The 20,702-nt window shown below is 41.6% G+C and overlaps 1 protein-coding gene across 1 annotated transcript in view; it reads left to right on the forward strand.

The window, feature by feature from the left end:
* The window catches only part of KCNQ3 (potassium voltage-gated channel subfamily Q member 3), a 273,320-nt gene extending 253,210 nt beyond the window's left edge, over nucleotides 1-20,110 (forward strand). The window contains exons 11-15 of the mRNA XM_037892000.2: nucleotides 1,485-1,587; nucleotides 6,333-6,464; nucleotides 8,430-8,528; nucleotides 9,174-9,258; nucleotides 10,202-20,110. Of these exons, the coding sequence (XP_037747928.1) occupies nucleotides 1,485-1,587; nucleotides 6,333-6,464; nucleotides 8,430-8,528; nucleotides 9,174-9,258; nucleotides 10,202-10,939 (1,157 nt within the window). The 3' untranslated portion in view covers nucleotides 10,940-20,110. The remainder of the gene's footprint in view (nucleotides 1-1,484; nucleotides 1,588-6,332; nucleotides 6,465-8,429; nucleotides 8,529-9,173; nucleotides 9,259-10,201) is intronic.
* The last annotated feature ends 592 nt before the right edge of the window (nucleotides 20,111-20,702 follow it).

The raw sequence follows: 20,702 nt of genomic DNA on the forward strand, positions 1-20,702 counted from the left end.
GTAGGTCCAAGGCAGCCTAATTGCCATTGAAGCATTCTCAATGTAACAGAGTCTAAATTAGTCCCTGGGCGCCTCCCACGTTGCTGCTGAATTTGGCCCTCAGTTTATAGTGATGTAAAATGAAAATCCCAAATGGTCTCAGTTTATCAAGTGCAATTTGCAAATTATAATTTCAGTTATAAGGAACCTCTGATTTTAGGATCACGGTCTCAGCCCAGAGCTGTGCCCTTGTAGCTGTGCCAAATGCTAGACGTGTACATGGGAAGGGAGGAAGGAATCATCACAGCACCTCAAGGCAGCAGAGCAGAAATCATGCTCCTCTGCCCTAGTGTGTACCCCCGAAGGAGGGAGCACCATATAGCAGAACCTTTTGTCTTGTCCCAGGCCACACATGCACACCTGTCCTCTTCTCTGCAGAGCATCTCCCTGCACAGTGGGGATCTGCACCAAGCAGGGGGCTCACCTCACTTATACATCCCCCGTAAATCCTGTCCCACTTTGTGCAGGGGAACCACAGCAGTTGCACTGCCCAGAGAGCCTCTGTAGCCACAGGAGCATGTGGGAGGGAGAGATTTGTACCTTACTGAATTTCTGTGAAAAAATACCTTTACTATAAAAAGGTTCCACTGTGGGCCTGATCCTTCTGCACCTCAAACTCCTGCTGAAGTCACTGAAATTTTGGGTGCACAGGGAATGCCTGAACGATCCCATATCCGCATTGGTCTGACATGCGGGAAATCCAGTCTGAAGAAAGGAACAAGTTCTTCAGAAAGGCAATAGGTCACCACCTGAGGGCAGCCTTTCAGCCGCAACCTTCCATAAAATGGCACTTGCCAATGGCAGTCATAGATCACACGGCATGTTTCTTTTCAGCGTCTCCAGATCACATTTCCTCTTTTTTTTTTTTTTCTTTTTTTTGTGGATGGCCCATTGAAGTCTGAATTACTGATTCTCCTCTTCATAATCTAACCACCTACAGTAGCTCCACTGGATTATAAATGGCTGTGAGTTCACACACAGGGCCCGATTATCATTCACTCACACGGGTGAAGTCAGTGAAGTAACACTGGGGTAAAACCAGTTCAAGTGAGAATAGAATCAAGCTCAAAAGATCTTTATCGTCATTTCCCACTAAATAGACTATTTTGGCAATGTTTTATTCTTTAAAACTCCTCGAAAATGGGAGGTCCTAAATCCAATTGACAAGAAGGAAAGCTCTAGATGGTTCATGAAATGGCTAGAATTTTGGGAGACTTTCTGAAACCACAAAATGTCTTTGCATTCTCTTGGCCTGGTGTAGAAGAATGCAGGGGGACATCACCCTATTTAGAGAATAAGTGCTGGCCAAAGTAACCAAAGGAACTTCTCATGGGTGATTATTGACTGAAATTAGTTTATATTACTGACTTGGTTTCATATTGTTTTAAACAATGTTGTAAATTGTGGTCTGATTTTTACATGCATGTGTTTGACCTTCTTTACAGATGCAGGAACAGGGGATCCCATGACTGAAGACAGAGGTTACAGTAATGAGTTCCTTATGGAAGATATGATCCCCACATTGAAGGCAGCCATCCGAGCTGTCCGGTAAATTTCCTTTATGCTCATCAGTATTGGCTTTGACCTTTAATGCTTGGCCTACCAGAAATCACTGCATCATGTCACCAGGTTGTTCATTGTTGTTGGGTCTTTAAATGGAGTAGGCAGTTAGATCATAGTAGGCACTTGGAAGGGAGATAACTAGAGTCAGTCAAAAATTATCAGATGGAACAGTTTTCTGTAGGAAAACTCATTGATTTCACAAAAAAGTTCAACAAAAAATTATCAATTTTTCGCTTCAGTAATGTCAAAACACTTTGTTATGAATTTATTACTTTGACTTTTATATTATTATTGCATAATTTATAATATAAAATGTCAAAATGATAAAGTGCTTTGACCTTACTGAAATTAAGTGCTTCAATAAGGTTGGAATTTTCATTTTTGTGGGGAATTGACTTTTCATTCTGATTCTAGATGAAAGGAAATTTTGAAATGTCAGAATTTTCCATGGAACAAAAATTCTGAATTTTGACCAGGGAGAATAGGAAATAACAACGAAATGGTTTGGGGTGTGTGTGGATTTTTGAGTAGCTATTAAAAAAATCTCAATATTTGCAGCTTGGTAAAGCAATGATTAGTGAAGTACACGATGAATCAACAAACATTTAAAGCATTTAAACACCAGTAACACAGTGGAATTATTTAGGTTGGTACTAAGGGATATAATGAGGATGAGAAAGATGATATTAAGAAAGGGAAAATGTAAGCAGAATATCAGGATAAACTTCCTGGCAATTAGATCTATTAGCTTGGGAAATAATTTCTCTAGGAAATTGGTGGAAGCCTCGTTATTTGGGACATTTTTCATAGGTTCTAAGGTCAGAAGGGACCATTGTGATCATCTAGTCTGACCCCCTGTATAACACAGGCCATAGAACTTCCCCAAAATAATCCCTAGAGCAGATCTTTTAGAAACCCATCCAAACTTGATTTAAAAATTCTGAGTGATGGAGAATCCTTGGTAAATTGTTCCAAATTAAATGAGACAGGACAAAACAGTTCCCTATGTACTATAGGAAACAAACCTTCAATGCTGTGCAAATGGCCTAGAACACCTAATAGGTCTTTTCAATCTGTAATATTTATGATTTATCCTAATATTTTTGCTGATTATAGAACATAATTAGACATTTGGATATATCTGGCATATGATATTTTAATATCTTCATTCTTCAAGCAAAGCTTTCTTAATTAAATTTGAAAACAACCTTCTGTTAAGATTTTCTACTGAAAATTACAAGAAATATTTATGTGAAATCTTGTAGATATTTTTCAACACAGAAAGCCCCTCATTTCCTGGGTAGGAATGGACACACGATCCTGTGGCCTCCAGCTGACCCAAATGTCACCTCCGTTCCCCATTTCAGTTTTTACATTCTAATAGACCCAGGGCCCAGACTGTAACTGAAGATGTGTGACGCATCTTGCTTGGTATCACAAGAAACATGCTTCAGAGTCTGAATGCTGGCAGTAGAGGTCAATTCCAAGGTTCAGTAATGCACACCACACATCTAGGATAGGAAACCAGCTCAGTAGCAGCTTGCTGTTCCCCCACTCAGAAAATAACACTAAAGCCACAGAAAAATCGACTTTCCTTGCAGTTGTACTCACCACTGATAGCTGTTAATTCTTCACCATAGCCTGGCCGTCTTCCATGTGAAAGAGCCATACAAGAGCAGGTGCTAGAGTGCCTCAGACTCTGTTGAGCACATCCTACTTAGGGACAATTCAAAGAGGGTGTCCACCATTCTTTGAATATGCTGGCAGCTGTAGCAGAAGCCTAAGGGGCCTTGTTCAGAAGTGTCCTTAAATAATGAGTGCACCCAGTCAATGAGTACATGTGCATGTGGTGTCCCATCTAAAATTTTGACTTAGGGTATATCTGCAGTGCAAAAAAAGGAATCCATCCACGTTAACTGACTGTATTCAAATAGCACTGAAGACACGGTGACTCAGTTTTTAACTCAGGGTAGCAGCTCGAGTTAAACCCCAGATTTCCCTATCAGCTTTGACTCAAGCTGTTAACCTAAGTTGCTGTGTCTTCACTGCTATTTTAACCCAAGTTAGCTAACCCGAGTTAACAACAAAGCTTTTTTTTGCAGCATAGATGTATCCTTGGGGTGTGTCAGTTACCCGGGGTTCCTTAAACCCAAAGGTCTCAGTAACATTACTCTCTGTGAGGCAGTACCAGGAAATAAACCAAGGGAGATGCACCTCTCTCTGCTATGTGGTTGGCACAAATCACACAAAATCAAGTGTTTTCACTTAAAGCCTTCACTTTATGAGTCTCCAGCACTCTCGCCAGAATGCCTTTACTCAGAGTCTCTGCTTTATTTAGTCTCAAGCACACGGAAACACAATAGGTTATAGAGCACCCCCAAACAATAGTTACCCGTAGTCTGGAGGGGTCTCAAGTGGTCAAATTACAAGATTCAAGTGGCCAGCTATACGCCTGTCACTGGGGATTCCAAGAGATGTCCAGAAGGTCAAATCCAAATTCCTCGGACCTGTCTACCCCTTTTATGTTAGTAACTACTACAATTACATCAGCGTGTTAATCAAAGAAAAACCTTTAAGAAAGCGCTTTTTAAGTCGTTAGTTATATAGATTTGTCTTTGCAGAATCTGCAGTCTTATGGTCCCCGACACAACCACACACCAAAAATCAAATATAGATAGACTTCCTGTTTTTCACAGACACTTACCCCAGCATCTCAGAGACGACACAGAGTCAGGCTCACTCCATGTGGTCGCTGCCTCCTCCCTCCCAGCTTTGCCTTAGTTATGCTAAGTTCCTGCAAAGGCCTACTAAATGGCTAACTGCAGTAAGCAGAATAATTGATAGTCCATCCCAGAGACTTGTGTTGGTGGGGCTCGCGCTAGCGTGTTAACAATAGTAGTGTGGACATTGCCACTCTGGCAGAGGCTCAGGCTAGCCACCCAACCTCAGAGCATTGTACTCCCTGGGTCCGAGTTTGGGTGGCAAGCCCAAGACTGAACTGATGCTGCAACATCCACACTGCTATTTTTCACATACCAGCATGAGCCCAGCTGGTTCATGTCTGTTCACCTAGGTGGGGAGGCTTGCTCCAGCTGCAGTGTAGACATACCCTTAGAGACAATGCAGACGTATCTCTGAATTACAATAGGAAATGGCACTTCAGGGATCAAGTTCTACTACTACTGCCCTATTGGAGGCTTGCCTGTTAATATATGGTCTCTAACACCTCTAAATTAACCCACGCTGGTTTATAGTTTAGAGACTGGGTGGTTCATTATTTTTCTCCTCTAAAGTAAAGCTCATATAAACTAACGGAAGCAACAAATAAGAAGGGAAAATGCCATATAAATGATCTTTCTTTCACAAACTCCGATATTGTACCTCTCAGATTATTAATGTATTTTGCCCGTATATACACTTTAAATTTATGGACACAAGATCAGGGACTGGTTTAAAGCTGGCTAATATATGTTACTGCAGCATCATTTGAAAGATATGTTTATTCATTTATTTTACATGGATTTTTTTCATTTTACCACATTAGACCAGTAACCTTAAGACTGAGTTGTCTGCATGATATTTACAAACAGGAATAAATTAGCATCTCTCTCCAGCTCTGTGCAACCCCAGTTGATTAATTCACTTTCTATGTAAGCTCAATGGGATATGAACCTAATATATATATAGTTTACACAGAAATTGAATGCTAACTGGAAGTAATTCATTAAAAAGCTCTTAAAGGATGCTTTGGCTTATGATCAGTTAATATTTGAAATTGAAACGCAGATCAGGTTCAAAATGGTTCAGCCTGCTATACATTTTACAAATTATCTTTAAGAGCATAAGAACAGCCATACCGAATCAGACCAATGGTTCATCTAGCCCAGTATCCTGTCTTCCGACAGTGGCCAATGCCAGGTGCTTCAGAGGGAATGAACAGAACAATAATTGAGTGATCCATCCTCTGTCGACCACTCCCAGCTTTTGGCGATCAGAGCGTGGAGTTGCATCCCTGTTCATCTGGGCTAATAGTCATTGATGGACCTATCCTCCAGGAACTTATCTAGTTCTTTTTTGAACCCCATTACAGTTTTGGCTTTCACAACATTCCTTGGCAATGAGTTCCACAGATTGACTGTATGTTGTGTGAAGAAGTATTTCCTTTTGTTTGTTTTAAACCTGCTGCCTATTAATTTTATTGGGTGACCCCTAGTTCTTGTGTTATGTGAAGGAGTAAATACAACTTCCTTATTTCCTTTCTCTACACCAATCACAGTTTTATAGACCCTTTATCATATCTCTTCTTGATCATCTCTTTTCCAAGCTGTAAAGTTTCAGTCTTTTTAATCTCTCCTCCTGTATAGTAAGTTGAACCAAAACTCCCGAAACAAACACTCCTATACTTTGTTGTACAAAATCCAGATCCAGCTCTGACTTTTATGGCCTGGGGCCTTGCCTAATTTTGATGATATTGGGAAGATCTACTGTGCCCATATGTATTTCTAGGAAAGTCTAGTCTGCTAAGGATGAATAGCAAAATATGAAATCTGTTCTTAACAATGATTTATTATTAGATATTCCCTGCATGTGACTTATTGTCTCAGGTTGACGTAATATCACATGTTCAATTCTTTATCATGCAAAGAATGTTGCCTGACTAGAGCTTCACCTATAATTGACCATTGTGCTGTTTATGTAGGGGGCTAATAATTGTTCGATTTCCTATGCAGAATTCTACAGTTTCGTCTCTATAAAAAAAAATTCAAGGAGACTTTGAGGCCTTATGATGTAAAGGATGTGATAGAGCAATATTCAGCAGGGCACCTTGATATGCTTTCCAGAATAAAATACCTTCAGGCAAGGTAAGATCGCTGCAGGAATGTGATAAATGTAGAGCGTGTGGGTGTGATGGGGAAGTGCAGTTGTTCTGTGTATGTGCTAGACAGCTCACCCTAACTCGACATGCTGCTAATGACACAGGAACAAAGGTGGTTCCTTCCAGCATCAGTCAGAGAAGCTTTAAACTATCCAGCACACAACAATAGCCAGTTTATCAACTCACCCCTTAAAAATAGTTTGGGAGTGTCTCCTCTAAGAGTGAAAGATAAACAAGTAGTTATGATAACCACATATGAAAGGAACATTGTTTAGTAGTTAAAGCAAGCAACTGGGAGTCATAAGCCCTGGAAATGACTCTCAGCTTTGCAACTGATTCTGTGTGGCCCTGGGCAAGTCACCTATCTCATCTGTACAGACAACATATAAAAGTAAAGTAGTAGTTGTATTATATGGCAACCATTCCTGGGCCTGATTCTCTATTGACCTGCACCTTGTGTGATCATTTACACAACTGCAAAAAAGTGATTGCTGCCAAATGAGAATGTAGCGATTTAGATTCACTTTGCACGGGTGTAAAATAAATGACCACAAAAGGTGCAAGGTAATGAAGAATCAGGCCTGGAGTTGTTACAGATCTTCAGGTAAAAACAAACAGTTTTTAAAAAAAAAACCATCCAAGAAGGTTTATTGTAGTGTTGTTTGATTTCTCTTGAGCTAGGCAAATTCAGTTCCACTCTGTTGTTTGGTTGGACCTGGGGGAACTTATCGTTCACCTTTTAAAAACAAACTACACTGTTCTTTTTCTTTCTACTTCATAGTTTGTATTAATTTATTTTTCAATATAGTTTGTTCTATGTGTTCTGCATATTTAGTGTCTTCTGTTCCACTTCACTTTTATTAACGTTATATGACAGTGGCTATTCTCCTTAATTAAATAACTTCTAATACATAGATTTTTAAGGCCAGAAGAAACCACTGTGATCATATAGTCTGACCTCCTACATAAGACAGGGTATGGACTTTCACCAAGTAATTCTTGCATCTAGCCTGTAGCTTGTGGTTGAACTAGAGCAAGGGACTTAGTTGCCTAAGTCCCATTTTCAAAGGTAACTTAGTCATTTAGGAGCCTAAATCTCATTAGATATCAATATGGAAATGGTAGCTAGCTCCTTTCTGCTCCTTTGTAAATCTCAGCCTAGATTCTTACCCATACTTACCTGAACCTTTGGATTCTGCATAATTTGAATGGAAATTTCAGAAAAGCAAGTGGTTTCCTTAGCTTTCCAGGTCTTTCACTTCTGGTCATGTTGGAAGTACCAAGATGGCTTTTCATGCTATGTTTTAACACTTCTAGATTAGAAGTGCTTGACCATGGGGAAATAATTTTAAAAGAAGTTAATGGAACATGTGAGAGGCTCCAAAATGTTCCATCCAGTTTGGTTCCAAATACAAGCGAATGTTTTGCAGGTGGGATTCTTTGTGCAGCCTGAAGTGTCTATTTTTTTGTTTCAAACCACTAAAATAATTCATCATAATGAAAACTATGATGATAACTAAATACGAAAACTGCCAGAAATTTATTAGATTATTGAAATGGTTGTAGAGGATTGCAAATATTGAGCCAAATTCTGTTGCCATTCTGCTGGATTAAATCTAGAGTGTCTCCACTGAAATCACTGGGACCAGCAGCTGTATTTGAGTATTTCTGTAAATCAAGCCACTAATTTAGGTGCCTAAATATGGATTTTGGTGCTATTTTTAAATGCCTAAGATTGAAAATTGTGGCCTAAGTGACTTACCTGTGGTCACACAATGAGTCGGTGGCTGAGCTGGGAATCCCAGTCTATTGCCCTAACACTAGACTCACTCCCTCATTGTACTGTTGAGATATAGATTGCTGGAGGGATACTGAGCAGTTTTCATTTCCTGTAGGTATTTAAAGAAGACCTTGTGCACGTTTATCATATCTTGTTCTTTTCTTCTTTCAGAGTAGATATGATTTTTACCCCTGGACCTCCATCTACTCCCAAGCATAAGAAATCCCAGAAGGGAGGAGCTTTTTCTTACCCTTCACAACAATCTCCCAGGTGAAGTTATTCTGCTTAACATTTTGTGCAGGCTGTAATAGAAATAAAGTGGCCATTCATGTCCTAAAATTTTTGCAGTTACTTCAGTCACCTAACCAACATGCTACCATGTTAACAGATGTTGAATGTGAAATGCTCTCAGTTGGAATGAGCAAATGTTATCATAAGATAGTGGATTTTTGGTTGACAAATTACATGCTGGACAAACATCCTTCTCTTAATTTAACTGCTCAGAAATAGGGATGGCAGAAAAAAGACGTGCTGTTCTGTAATGGGTTGAAGGTGTTGTATAAGAACATTGGATGGTGAACCTGATTCACCACTAGGCTAATCCAGTTTTACTCCAGTGTAGCTCTGTTGATTTTGATTCCCACTAAACCAATGTACAACTGTAGTGACGTGATAGCTAGTCAGATCTGGGTTTTTATATATACTTGGCTTGTAAGCTCTTTGGGGAAGGGGCCATCTTTTTGTTCTGTGTTCGTATAGTGCCTGGCACAATGGGGTCCTGGTCTATGACTCGGGTTCCTAGGCGCTAAAATAATAATAATAATGAATAAGCCTTTACTTCTGTTATCTTACACAAATAATTTACTGTAATAAAATGGAACATGAAGTGCTAACAAGACTGTTGGTTCCTTTTAGAAATGAACAATATGTAGCCAAAGCATCCACAGCAGATACTGAAGACCAAAGTATGATGGGCAAATTTGTTAAAGTTGAAAGACAGGTATGTAGTTTCAGAACTAAAAGAAAGAGACCTTTATGTTAGTTTTCCATGAGCTGCTAGTTAACTGAATAGTTCATGTTTTTACAAAGCAGTTGGTGCATCTTCATTTTGGTTGGTGGGATGGGCCCATGCCATGAAGTTTCAATTCAGATTTCCTACCTCCTCAAAATTCATCATTGTTCAGATCTGGTGCTTAGATTTTGGGGCTATCCCTGAATATTTGTCTGTACTTCATACTCCTTTTGCTGATGCTGATAAGGTATTCAGAAGGATGGCCTCTACTTGAGAGGTGCCTTTTTGTGCCTGCAGTTGAATTGTCCATGCAGGTCAAGGCACTTGTACTTCTAAATATATGACTGTGTGTGCAAAAAATGTGGACATGCAGTGGCTTGGATTTTCATCAGCGGTTTATTTTGTGGATGTAAAAATGCAGGCACAAATTATTCCAACAGGAAAAGGAAGTCAAGCTGAGCTTTAACCCGCGCTCAGAAGCAACAACTAGGAGTTCAGTATCCAGGGCCAGTTCAGTCCTTGGCCTTTCTATTGTGGTTGACAATAAAAGCTACTGATCATGATGTGGGTCTTAGTGATATGGACACTTGCCCATTGGGAACAGAATTCAGACCATGGCAACAACTTTTGATCACTATTTATATCTTCTGGGCTTAAACTACGGACTGAGCCCTGAAAAAAAGAAAGAAGTTTGTTCTCTCAGAATTCATAGAGTCGGATAAAAAAGTTCAGGTCAATGGATCAGGCAGCTAAAACACACTTTGCACTCACAGGCTCCATTGAGAAAACCACAGCATTCTCCTGTAGCTGCCTTGGTGACAGTGGTAGCATATCATTGCTGAGGAAAGTGTGCCAGTGGAAACAACTGGTGTTTGTTGCATTGAATGACCAGCCATGAACCATTTGAAATCTCACAACTGCTATTTTTCAGGTTCACGACATGGGGAAGAAACTGGATTTTCTAGTCGATATGCACTTGCAACATATGGAGCAGCTGCAAGTACAAGTCACTGAGTTGTGTCCTTTGAAAGAAGCTGCCTCTCCAGCAGAAGAAAAGAGAGAGGAAAACAGATACTCCGAATTGAAAAGCATAATCTACAAATACTCGGAGCCTTGCACTCATGAAACTCCTTATAACTTCCACCAGATTCCAGTACACAAAGTCGGTCCATATGGTTTCTTAGCACAGGATCCAATGAATTATTCACGCCCTTTTTCATTAGGTGGGCAAAACTCTGGCAAGTTGCAGGCCATGCCTTCTTCGACTTCATATGCAGAAAGGCCGACAGTTTTGCCTATACTCACATTCATAGACTCCCGAGTTAGGTACCAGTCCCCAGGGGACCTGCAGAGCCCCAATTCCGACAGGATATCTCCAAGGCAGAAAAGGAGCTTGACAAGAGACAGCGACACCCCATTATCCCTTCTTTCCGTCAACCATGAGGAGCTTGAACGCTCCCCGAGTGGATTCAGTATCTCCCAAGACAAAGACGACTTCCCTTTTGGCCCAAATGGGGGATCAACCTGGATGAGAGAGAAACGCTACCTAGCAGAGGGCGAAACAGACACAGATACTGACCCTTTTACACCAAGTGGCTCCATGCCTCTGTCTTCAACAGGGGATGGGATTTCGGATTCACTATGGACCCCTTCAAACAAGCCAGTTTAAAAATGGTTGTGGGGGGTCCACTGGTTGACTTCTCCGTGTAATGTAAACATACTTTGTATAGCTCACTTACTGCACACCCAAAGCTTACTAGTTCAAAACACCGATGGCTGCATAAGATGCATGTGATATTAGTGATAGTCATTCTGCACCATTTCATACAATTTACTAATGCAGTTTTTTTCATGCCACCAAAACTAAGCAGCAGAGTTTTGAGCATGGTTTGCATGACTTTACACTATATAAATGGTACAGCTAATTTCTTCTGTGACACATATCTCGCTGATGTTCTTCAATATAATGAGGGTTAGAGCAATGCCAGGTGAGATGTGACGGTTCATGCTACTTTTTTTAAACAGAGCAACAAAGTAAGAATAGTTTCAGGAGCAATGTTCTGATGTGGAAACATATATAAATTATTTGTTCCATATCAATGCCCATTTTCCAATGCAAGTGAATAATTCTCTCTCCCGACTAGCCAGAATCTTCCAAAAATTTCAGCAGGGAAAAGGTCAGATCAAAGTGTGTTACTGATTTAACATAATTTCTGTAGCTGAAAGGTTTCAGAGTAGTAGCCATGTTAGTCTGTATCCACAAAGAGAACAGGAGGACTTGTGGCACCTTAGAGACTAACAAATTTATCTGAGCATAAGCTTTCGTGAGCTACAGCTCACTTCGTCGGATGCATAGAATGGAACGTATGGTAAGATATATATATATATATCTTCATATATATATACACACAGATAAGTTAGAAGTTAACATACAAACTGTGAGAGGCTAATTAGTTAAGATGAGCTATTATCAGCAGGAGAAAAAAACTTTTGTAGTGATAATCAAGATGGTCCATTTAGACAATGTGAGGATACTTAACTTAAGGAAATAGATTCAATAAATGGACACAAATCTGACATAAGGAATCATAACATTCAAAAACCAGTAGGAGAACACTTCAACCTCTGTGGCCACTCAGTAAAAGATCTAAGGGTGGCAATTTTGCAACAGAAAAGCTTCAAAAACAGACCTCAACCAGAAACTGCTGAGCTTGAATTAATATGCAAACTAGATACCATTAACTTGGGTTTGAATAGAGACTGGGAGTGGCTGGGTCATTACACATATTGAATCTATTTCCCCATGTTAAGTATCCTCACGCCTTCTTGTCAACTGTCTAAATGGGCCATCTTGATTATCACTACAAAAGTTTTTTTCTCCGGCTGTTAATAGCTCATCTTAACTAATTAGCCTCTCTCAGTTTGAATGGTAACTTCTAACTTATCTGTATACATATAGATCTTCTTCCTATATGTTCCATTCTATGCATCCAATGAAGTGAGCTGTAGCTCACGAAAGTTTATGCTCTAATAAATTTTTTAGTCTCTAAGGTGCCACAAGTACTCTTGTTCTTTTTGTAGCTGAAAGAGTTCTCATGTCCCCTATCATACAAGTATCAGTGTATCAAATGCAGTGTAAAACAGAAATTAGGGACAGTTTGAGATTTGCAAAGCCACTTGAGGGAATTAGAAACATGTATTCCATTAATGCAAATCATGCTTTGAAAATCTCCATCGGAGGTTATAAAACCACCACCAGTGTGATTACAATCAATCTTATTTTGTAGAAAATAGTTTGCTCGTTCTATTTATTTGTAATAGGGCCAAACTTCCCACTGAGATTGGTACAAAACTACCATCAGCTGCAAAAGAAAGTGTATTTAATGTAGGGAGCTCCTGGGTTTTATTCCTAGCTCTTTTACTGAGTCATGTCATGTTGGGTAAGTCACTTAATTTCTCTGTGCCTCAGTTTCCCCATCTGTAAAATGGGGATGATACTTCCCTACCTCATATGGGGGTGGAGGCTCAATTCACTGATGTTTTTAAAGCATTTTGAGACCCTCCGATGTAAGGCACACTAGGAGTGCAAAGTACATCTACACTATTTAATGGGAGTTCCACATTCAGGCTGTTGGCAGGAAATGGCCTGTTGTTTCTTATGTAAACGGACTAATCTAAATAAATGTATGACACGTTTAATAGCATAGTTCTAAACAATGCCACGACCACGGACAGATCCATTCCCCGGCCCCATCCAGGTATCTCAACTGGGCACAGCAGCTTTTTGAGAGAGAGTGAGGAAAGAAACTTTCCCATACGGCCACAGGGCAACAATGGAACCACTGCTTGGAAAACGTTCCAGCCTACCGGCTGGAGTCATCACTACCGAGGGAATAGTGGAGCATAGGAACCAGGATGTATACTCTAGACCTGGCCTGCTCAAGCCTACCCTGTGTGCTGGGGCATGGCAGCTGCTGTAAAGCAGAGCTCCAAGCTGTGCAGGGGGTCGTGTACCGGATGTGACTCATCACCAGATCCTAATGCCTTCACTCCTTATGTAGTGGAGCCGTACAGGCTCTGGCGCACATCCTCAAAGGCAGGGCCGCCCAGAGGATTCAGGGGGCCTGGGGTCTTCAGTGCAGGGGTCCTTCCACTCCGGGTCTTCAGAGCACTTCGCCGAAGGCATGGAGCGGAAGGACCCCTCCGCCACCGAATTGCCGCCGAAGACCCGGAGTGGAAGAAGTGGCGGTGGGTCTTCATCGATGGCTCCTTCACTCCAGGTGTGTTCGGCGGCACTGAAGGACCTGCCGCCGAAATGCCGCTGAAAACTCTCGTGGGGGCCCCTGCGGGGCCTGGGGCAAATTGCCCCGTTTGCCCCCTCCCCCCGGGCGGCCCTGCTTAAAGGTACTTATGCCCCTAACTCCCATTAATTTCAGTGGAAGTTAGGAGCCTAGGAGCCTTTGAAGGTGTGTGCCTCTGTGTTACTCCATAAACACCTGCAAAGGGTTAGCAATGGGAATTGGTCCTGAGTATTAGAGTGATGACCAACAAGGACTACTGAGTTACTGCAAAATATATCAAGAGGTTACTCTTTATCTCACTGGAACCTGATATGAAACACGACAGTGAGCTGTCACAGTGACTCCTGCTAGAGCTTGCCTGTTAATAAGGAAGTTAGTGCTGGCCACCACTGTAGTTGCGCCTTATCTTGTGATGACAACCTGCCTACCTGCCCCGTGCCCTCCCCTTTACCCGAACAACTGATTTGCCATCACAGGGCTACTGAGAGGTTGCAATCACAGTACTGCATTATCCGCAGTAGACTCTAGGGACTGCGCTGCGTGAGGAGAGAGGGTCAGCTGGGTGGCCTAACAGGTTATATCTATATAATGAGTGACTCAGCCATGATTCTGTGTTTTCCACAAGGGGCTTCCTAGCGATGTATGCTAAGCTTTCAGGCCCATATGCTGAGGCGTTGTGCAGTCCTTCCTCAAGTAAAGCTCTTCCTTGCTCTTCTGTGGGTGTCTGATCGAGTAAGAACAGAGTGAAACCTAAGGTGTAGACTGTACAATTTAGCAGAGCCAGGGGCAGTGTGGAGCTAGCATCCCCAAGGGGGAACACCAACAGGTAGGAATGTTTTTCCTGGAGCCAATGGCCAGGCAGATCCATGCACCTGCTTCTGCACCCTTTCGTGAGGTGCAACTTCCTATCCTCCATCCAGACAGCAACCCAGCACTGCTGGCTGGTGCCTGGGAGTAGAGCTAGAGCTACAGGACCCCTGCCCATCACTACAACCTTATCCTTCACTGGGCACCCCCATGAGAACCAGACACCATCTGACCCTTAAGTTAGGGTCCTCAAGATTGGGCCCACTGAAAGCTTTGCCTGAGGAAGGACTTAAGGATTTGGCCCACAGAAGCCACAATGAACTGACCGTTATTTGTGTTGCTGGGACCGTCCTGTAGCGATAAAGCTTAGCATTGTTAGCACGCGTGGTCCTGCAGCAGGGTAGTGAAATACTTCGGCCTGGTTTTCCAGTGTGCTCCTGCCGCAGGCTTTCGCACATGCACGTTACACACGGCACTTCAGGGGAAAGGTTCCATGTTGGTTTCTGCCCATCTATCATTGTGTCTATTTATTGACACTTCAAAGAGTTGCTGGTACCTCATGAAAATCATTTTATTTAGGAACCATTCTGCTTGTGTGATAGATTTTGGGGGGGTGGGGAAGTGGGGGGCTTTTGTCTTTTCTCATTCTTCACAACCATATGAAAGAATATGGGATCTTTTTTTCCTCAAGAGTTGACCTGCTCCTGCTGCTGCTTCCTGAAATCATAATCCATCACTTCTTCAGCTGGCGCAAGTTGTCTTTGTTCCACTCGAATCAATGAAGTGGCATCATTTTATCCCAGCTGGGGATCTGTCCTGTTAATGACTTCAGGTGACAAACTCACTGTGAGCTAGATCCTCACCTGGTGTAAATTGGCCTAGCTCCATCGAAGCAAATGGAGTTGGGCCTATTACACCAGCTAAAGAGGGGGCTCGGTATGTGTGGATGTTCTGTTCTTAGATTAATGGTTGTAGTGACATGAAGCCTGATTTCTGTAGCCATTTTGTGTACAGAACAGCTATTGATCTCAACAGATGTTCTGTGTTTGGTTCCATTACGCACCCCAAATTAGAGACAGAGAGAAAATATCTGTCATAGGGAGAATCGATTTCAATTAGGGCATTTTCACAAGTTTTCTAGGCAGCCTCAATGATTCTTGGAAGTACCTGCGTTGAACTTAAAGCTGTGCTTTACGTTACACAAGTGCATGGTAATGGATTTGTCCCTTCTGTGTTGTGGTTGCAGGAAAAGCTCTGCGTCTGTTTCTAATACTATTTCACTGATCCATGACAGAATGAAATTGTCTGTTATTAGTTACAAGACAAATATCCTTGGTTTTTCAGAGGTTGTAGATGCTCAGCCCCTCGGAAAATCAGGCCCTTTGTGTCTAAAACTGGGCAACCAAACCCGAAGGCATCCAAAATTAGAGGCCGCTTTGGAAAACGTGGTTCAGAATGTATCCATTGACTGCAGCTAATGCAGTGCACCTCTGTACTCCTCGCCACCTTATTTCATCCCTCTGCATTGCAGTTCAGGCCTTAAAAGCTACCGTCTAGCCATAAGCCGGTGCAGTAATATAGAGCTAAACCTTTTCAGTGTTCAATCTAGGTGAATATTAGACACGTTACCGATTTTAGCGAGTTACAGTACTCTTTAGAAAAAGCAGAATGTGAAATAGAGTACAGAATGCTCTGAAAACAAGGAAACAAACTAAATACTTTAATCTTAAGGGGACATTATTTGAAGGAAACAAACTAAGTCAGGGTAAGCGTTTGATTTAGCCAGTTTGCATGTCTGCGTATCACACTGTAGTCCTAAAGGGGCGAGGGGAAGGAGGATATCACCGACTACCCTACCATGTCTGTACTAAGTAGCTGAATTGCCTTAAAGTTGAACTTTCAACACTGGGCTGTGAGCCTTGATTCGACTCGGTATGCAGCACTGGAGAATTTTACTGTTTAAAAGGGGAAAGCAATGCATAGCCTGGAAACACAGGGTAAGGCTAGCGCAGCCACACCATGAAATATTAATGATATTCTTAAAGTCAAATTAGGGCTGTCTCTCAATATTGATTGTAATTAAATATGTGGCTAGGCGGGACATAACTGCTGGGCTCCTCTGAAGTCATAGAATCTCAGCGTTGGAAGGGACCTCAGGAGGTCATCTAGTCCAACCCCCTACTCAAAGCAGGACCAATCCCCAATTTTTGCCCCAGATCCCTAAATGGCCCCCTGAAGTCCACAGAGTTGACGTCTGGGGGTCTTCTGTAACAGAGGTGAGAGGAGGCCGAGTTCTGCATTCAGGAGGTCTGGTTAGTGCATTTTAATGTTTGTTGTCCATCACACCTCACAGATCTGACACAGCTCACTCCCCCCTTTGGAATAATCTGTGCAGAAAGTCCTCTGCATGGAGCAGCAGCTGGGTAGAGACTATGGGTGTATATAAATGCTGCTTTTGCATGTCAGCACATGCCTGCACCCACTCAATTTAGCCTGTAATAATTTATCATTTCAGGTTTAGCATTATTGCTGACCAGTGGAAAATAGAGATATTTTAAAATATGTAGATCACCTATCAAAGTAAGACCGTGCCAGTTAGTTAGAATCGGGACACTGCATAGCATTAAAATCACAGTGTAACAAGTGTATAATTTCTAAATAAAGCAGGGCCATTTACTTTTGACTAGCAAGGGGCTAAGAAGTGTGTGGAGGGGGGGACCTTGCTCAGTCTTTACCCAGGCAAACCACCAAATCAGTGGGAATTAGCCTGAGCAAAGACTGAGGAAAAACTAGGAAAGGATCTCTAGAATTGGCCAAAAGTTGTAATACTATATTTTACAGTCTACAAATATCACCCTTTCCTTACAGGATACTGTGGACAGGAAATAGGAGGTAGTGGCATAATAATGAAAGAGGAAGTACTATCTCCTGTTGTCCAAACCAGAAAAGCAGGTTAATTTCTAAATATTTTTTTTGCGTACTCAGCAGAGAAGCACCCAAACGCTGAGTCTTCTGTATGGACCAAACGAAGATCCCAGACCCATTCAGGCCCAAACTTTTTGGGAAAGTCCAGTTCCAAACTTCGCATCCTGAAGCCATCTGTACTGCTAAGTGTAACTACAAAGTAATCTTCAGGGACACTTAACCACTCTGCACTTGTTGTGTATTATCAAATATGTCCATTATGGCCCTGCCCCATCTGGTGTAAATCGGCATATCTCTTTTCAACTTAATGGAGCTGCACCAGTTTACACGAGCTGTGCTGGCCCTGTGAATCAAAAATTTCAAAACCTTCCTCCAAAACTGTGCCCACCAGAATCACGTGTGAATCCCAGGTTTGTGTGTGCAGACTGGCCTTTGCGTATGCAAGTCAGGGAGTTAGCTGTAGGATACTGTGTGTACATTTCCTGATTGTGCATTCAAATGTGTGTGTGTGAGGGGGGGGGGACAGGGGGGTTGCATGTTCACATAAAATTGAAGAAATTTGGAAATCTGGTTCTGAAAATTTGAAAGTCTGAAAATTTAGCCCCACGTGCCTTTTCTTAATGGATAATGTAACTAGCCACAAGGGCACAGTTCCTCAAAGGTAACGAGGCTCCAAATGGAAGTTAGGAGCCTCAATGCCTTTGAGGATCTGGGCCTAGGTTCTAATCATGTGACTATAATGGAGTAGGGTTAATAGTTGTCATTTGTACATTTACCACAGAAGTGACATGATATTTGTGCTCTGTTGAAATAAAGGACAGTAGCCAGGATTATTAGCCTGCATTAAAGCCGTACTTAAAAAGCCATGGGCTGCTTTGTAGAGTAGGCTCACCACAGAGAGAGGCGTTGCTCAGTATTTGGCTTGACAGTGGCATCTGGAGCAGCATTAATGTTCGTAGCAGGAGTGAAGTGGATTTACACCATTCTTCTGCTAGCACCTGGAGATGGTTTTACGGCTAGCAATTACAGCTGGGTCAGGCCTCCTTTGAGTCTGGGCTGACACTGACTCTTTGTTTACATAATTAACCTTAAATAGGATTAAATGTCTGAATCCATGCTTTGCTAACGTTTAATGCTTACTAGGGACCAAGCATCTATTTCGAGGCTTAGCCATGCTTCTTGCAATATGACTTTCACTGTATTCATCTTCCATAATTGGTGAGCATTTAGGGCTTTATCCCGTTCTCCCTAAAGTCAGTGGTTAACCTCTCTTTCAATGGGAGCAGGGGAAAGTCCTGGTTGTACGGTACAAACTGCTAATCTCTTTATTTATGGATTCAGTCTCTCAGCATGATTCCTCCTGAAATGGGCACATTTTTGTTAGCTATGTTTTTAAGCTGATTCTCTCTAACAAGTAAAGCACATATATCATTTCTGGAAAAGGTAATCTCTGTTTACATTGTGCAGCTATCCTTGCAGCTTTTTATTGTCATCTAGACTCCTTTTCCCTCGATAAAAATTTAAAGTGTTTCATTATTGCAGGTGCACATGCCATGAAAAATTGTGTTGTTTTATTGAACTCAGTTTCATGGTCCATTTATGGAGCTTGTTCCTTTAAGAAACATCTAATTATAAGTTTAAATAATGACTACTGGCTTTTCTTAGGCTTGATCCTATAGTGGTTTAGTATGTATAAATCCCATAGAAATTAATAGGACTTTAGCATGTGGAAGGACACCAGATCTGTCCCTAAAATGACTTTGGGTTATGTTTGCTCTGCTTTTGTCTGTATCTTTGCTGCATTGTTTAAGGTTCTAGGAGGAAATAGCTGAAAGGTTTCATGTCTGCAAATTGTGGCCCAGGATCCTGCATGCTAATTCACACTTGCATGGAATCCTACTGACTTCAGATGGGCTTCATGTGAGCATAAGGGGCACGTGGATCAGAATGGGGAGGGCTGGTCAGAAAATGCAGATTAAGGAGCAAATTCAGCTCCGTTATGACTCCGTGGATTACAGTGGAAACTGACACCAGGACTGAATTTGTCCCTGTAACTGCAAAATATGTGTTGAAGAGCCAGATCCTGCATCCTTAGACACCACAAACTCCCACTGAGTTAGCTTGGCATTTCAGGTGCACAAGGAATGCAGGCCTAGATTTTCCAAAGTAACTTGTGAGTTTGGAGTTGTCTTGATTTTTGGGTGCCCATTTTAACACCCCTTTGAAGGGCTTGATTTTGAGTGGACCAGCGTTCAGCCGTTCTGAAAATCAGGCCACTTTGGGGTGTCTTATGTTGGGCACCCCAAAAATTGAGGCCCTGCACAATCACAAGTCACTTTTGAAAATTTAGGCTGCAGGATCTGATCCTTAAACAAGCAGCTTTGTAAGCATTTCTAGTGTAGCTACGTGAGGCAAAACAGTGGAAGTGGGATCCAATTTTCATTCTTAAGAACATGCTAAGATGTAAGGTTACATAACCAACTGCATTTTCTTTTGTAGTTTAGGGCATATGATTATTATTAGTATTTGTGCCTTGCTCTCTGAAATTTTCTCCAGGCTACAAAGATGCTTTTCAGATTCTGGCTGACAAGGGAACACAACTTTTATACAAGTGGCCTTTAGTGCTCTTTATAATATTATTTATTGTAATTTTTAAACTGTATGTGTAATTTATATTCTGGCACTGTCTGATATTTGAACAACTTTAATATGTTTATTTCAATATATTATGCAAACAATACTTCTTACCTGATTTTTTATGTTCTGTCTTTAAAAACTTGCACCACTTATTAATAAATAGAAATTTCAATTATGTGGAGGAATTTCATTTATTTTAAAAAATCTGTGTTAGAATCAGGCAAGTCTGAGGAACACAGGGTCTAATTCTGCCCCCAGCTGAAGTCAAAGTTCCCTTCGACTTCATCGGTGCAGGATTGATCCAGAACCCTTTCCTTGCTCCTGCGAGTAATCCCATTGAGATCTGGGTGGTGGGATTGGCCCCAATATCTGTATCCTCTTTTGGTTCAGTTGCAATATGAGTTACTCCCAGACATTTAATAGGAAAAGAAGTGTATTAAGAATAGAAAACCAGAAATTCAAAACAGCTGCTAGGCTATTAAAATATAGCCAAGTTACATGTAAAATATAATATTCACAATGTAAACGTTATGGGCATGTCTTCACATCAAAAAAATCATCCAAAATGCAGAAGCAAGTCTTAGAGCCCAGGTCAACTGACTTGGGCTCACGCTGCCGGGCTAAAAATAGCAGTGTAGGTGTTTGGGGTCAGGCTGGAGCCCAGGTTCCAAGACCCTCCCCCCTCGATGGATTTCAGAGTCAGGCTCCAGCCTCAGCCCAAAAGTTCTATTTTTATCCCTCCTGGGAGAGCCCATCAGTTGA

This window comes from Chelonia mydas, chromosome 2, assembly GCF_015237465.2.
Source record: "Chelonia mydas isolate rCheMyd1 chromosome 2, rCheMyd1.pri.v2, whole genome shotgun sequence".
NCBI classification, from domain to species: Eukaryota; Metazoa; Chordata; order Testudines; family Cheloniidae; genus Chelonia; species Chelonia mydas.